Source organism: Apaloderma vittatum, unplaced genomic scaffold, assembly GCF_000703405.1.
Source record: "Apaloderma vittatum isolate BGI_N311 unplaced genomic scaffold, ASM70340v1 scaffold25901, whole genome shotgun sequence".
NCBI lineage: Eukaryota > Metazoa > Chordata > Aves > Trogoniformes > Trogonidae > Apaloderma > Apaloderma vittatum.
The window spans coordinates 2,643-3,478 of record NW_009698894.1 but is presented as its reverse complement, the minus strand read 5'-3'; the positions used below and the strand labels follow the sequence as shown (position 1 = coordinate 3,478).

General features: G+C 57.9%; 1 protein-coding gene across 1 annotated transcript in view; it reads left to right on the top strand.

Moving 5' to 3' along the window:
- The first annotated feature begins 64 nt into the window (after positions 1-64).
- HSPB7 (heat shock 27kDa protein family, member 7 (cardiovascular)) overlaps positions 65-836 on the top strand; it is a 970-nt gene continuing 198 nt past the window's right edge. The window contains exons 1-3 of the mRNA XM_009878194.1: positions 65-134; positions 388-521; positions 811-834. Coding sequence (XP_009876496.1) covers positions 80-134; positions 388-521; positions 811-834 — 213 coding nt within the window. The 5' untranslated portion in view covers positions 65-79. The remainder of the gene's footprint in view (positions 135-387; positions 522-810; positions 835-836) is intronic.

The following is an 836-nucleotide window of genomic DNA, read 5'->3' as shown; positions in this document are numbered from 1 at the left end:
TGGAGAAGGGTTGAAGGAAGGTGAAATCCTCAGCTGATCCGAGCGCGGTGTTTATCAGTCAGCGTCGCCCACCGGCATCATGGAGCTTTTCGGGAGCTTCGGCCGGCCCCGCGGGGAGACCCTGGGGTTCCCAGGTGAGTTGGGTCTTTTTTGGGGGGGGAGGGAAAGAAGACACCCCGTTTTTAAGGAGTAAAAAGGGAGATTGGTGATGAGAGATTGGTGCCCCACACTGGCACGTCCTTGTCCCGGATGGTTTGGGCAAGAGTCAGAGCGGTGTTTGCGGGGAAAACCTCACCAAAATGTGGCCGGGACCCCGAGAGGCGATTTGGGAGTGGGGGGATACCCCTGTGGAATCGTGGCTGTGATGCCCCCGTACTGCTCCGGCAGCTCGTCCTGGCAACACGGGCACGGTGAAGACCCTGGGCAACACTTACCAGTTCACGGTGGACGTCAGCGATTTCGCGCCCGAGGACATCATCGTCACCACCTCCAACAACCAGATCGAGGTGCACGCCGAGAAGGTAGGGGCTCCCTCCCTTCCCTGCTCACCCCCAAAGTGGGGAAGACTCCCCCAAATCCCCCCTCCAACTCCCCAACAGCCCTGGATGTAACCCCAGTGGGGTTTAATTCACCATTTTGTAGCCATTTCATCCCAGCAGATTTGTGCCCTGTAACCACCCTTCTCCCAGAGCGGGGTGACAACGACAAAAATGCCACCTACATCCTGCAGGGAAACAAATATTTAACCCTGCACCCCAAAACTGCCCCGTTTTCACCCATTTGTGGGGGTTTTTTCCCTCTCCCTGGCAGCTGGCGCCCGATGGCACCGTCATGAA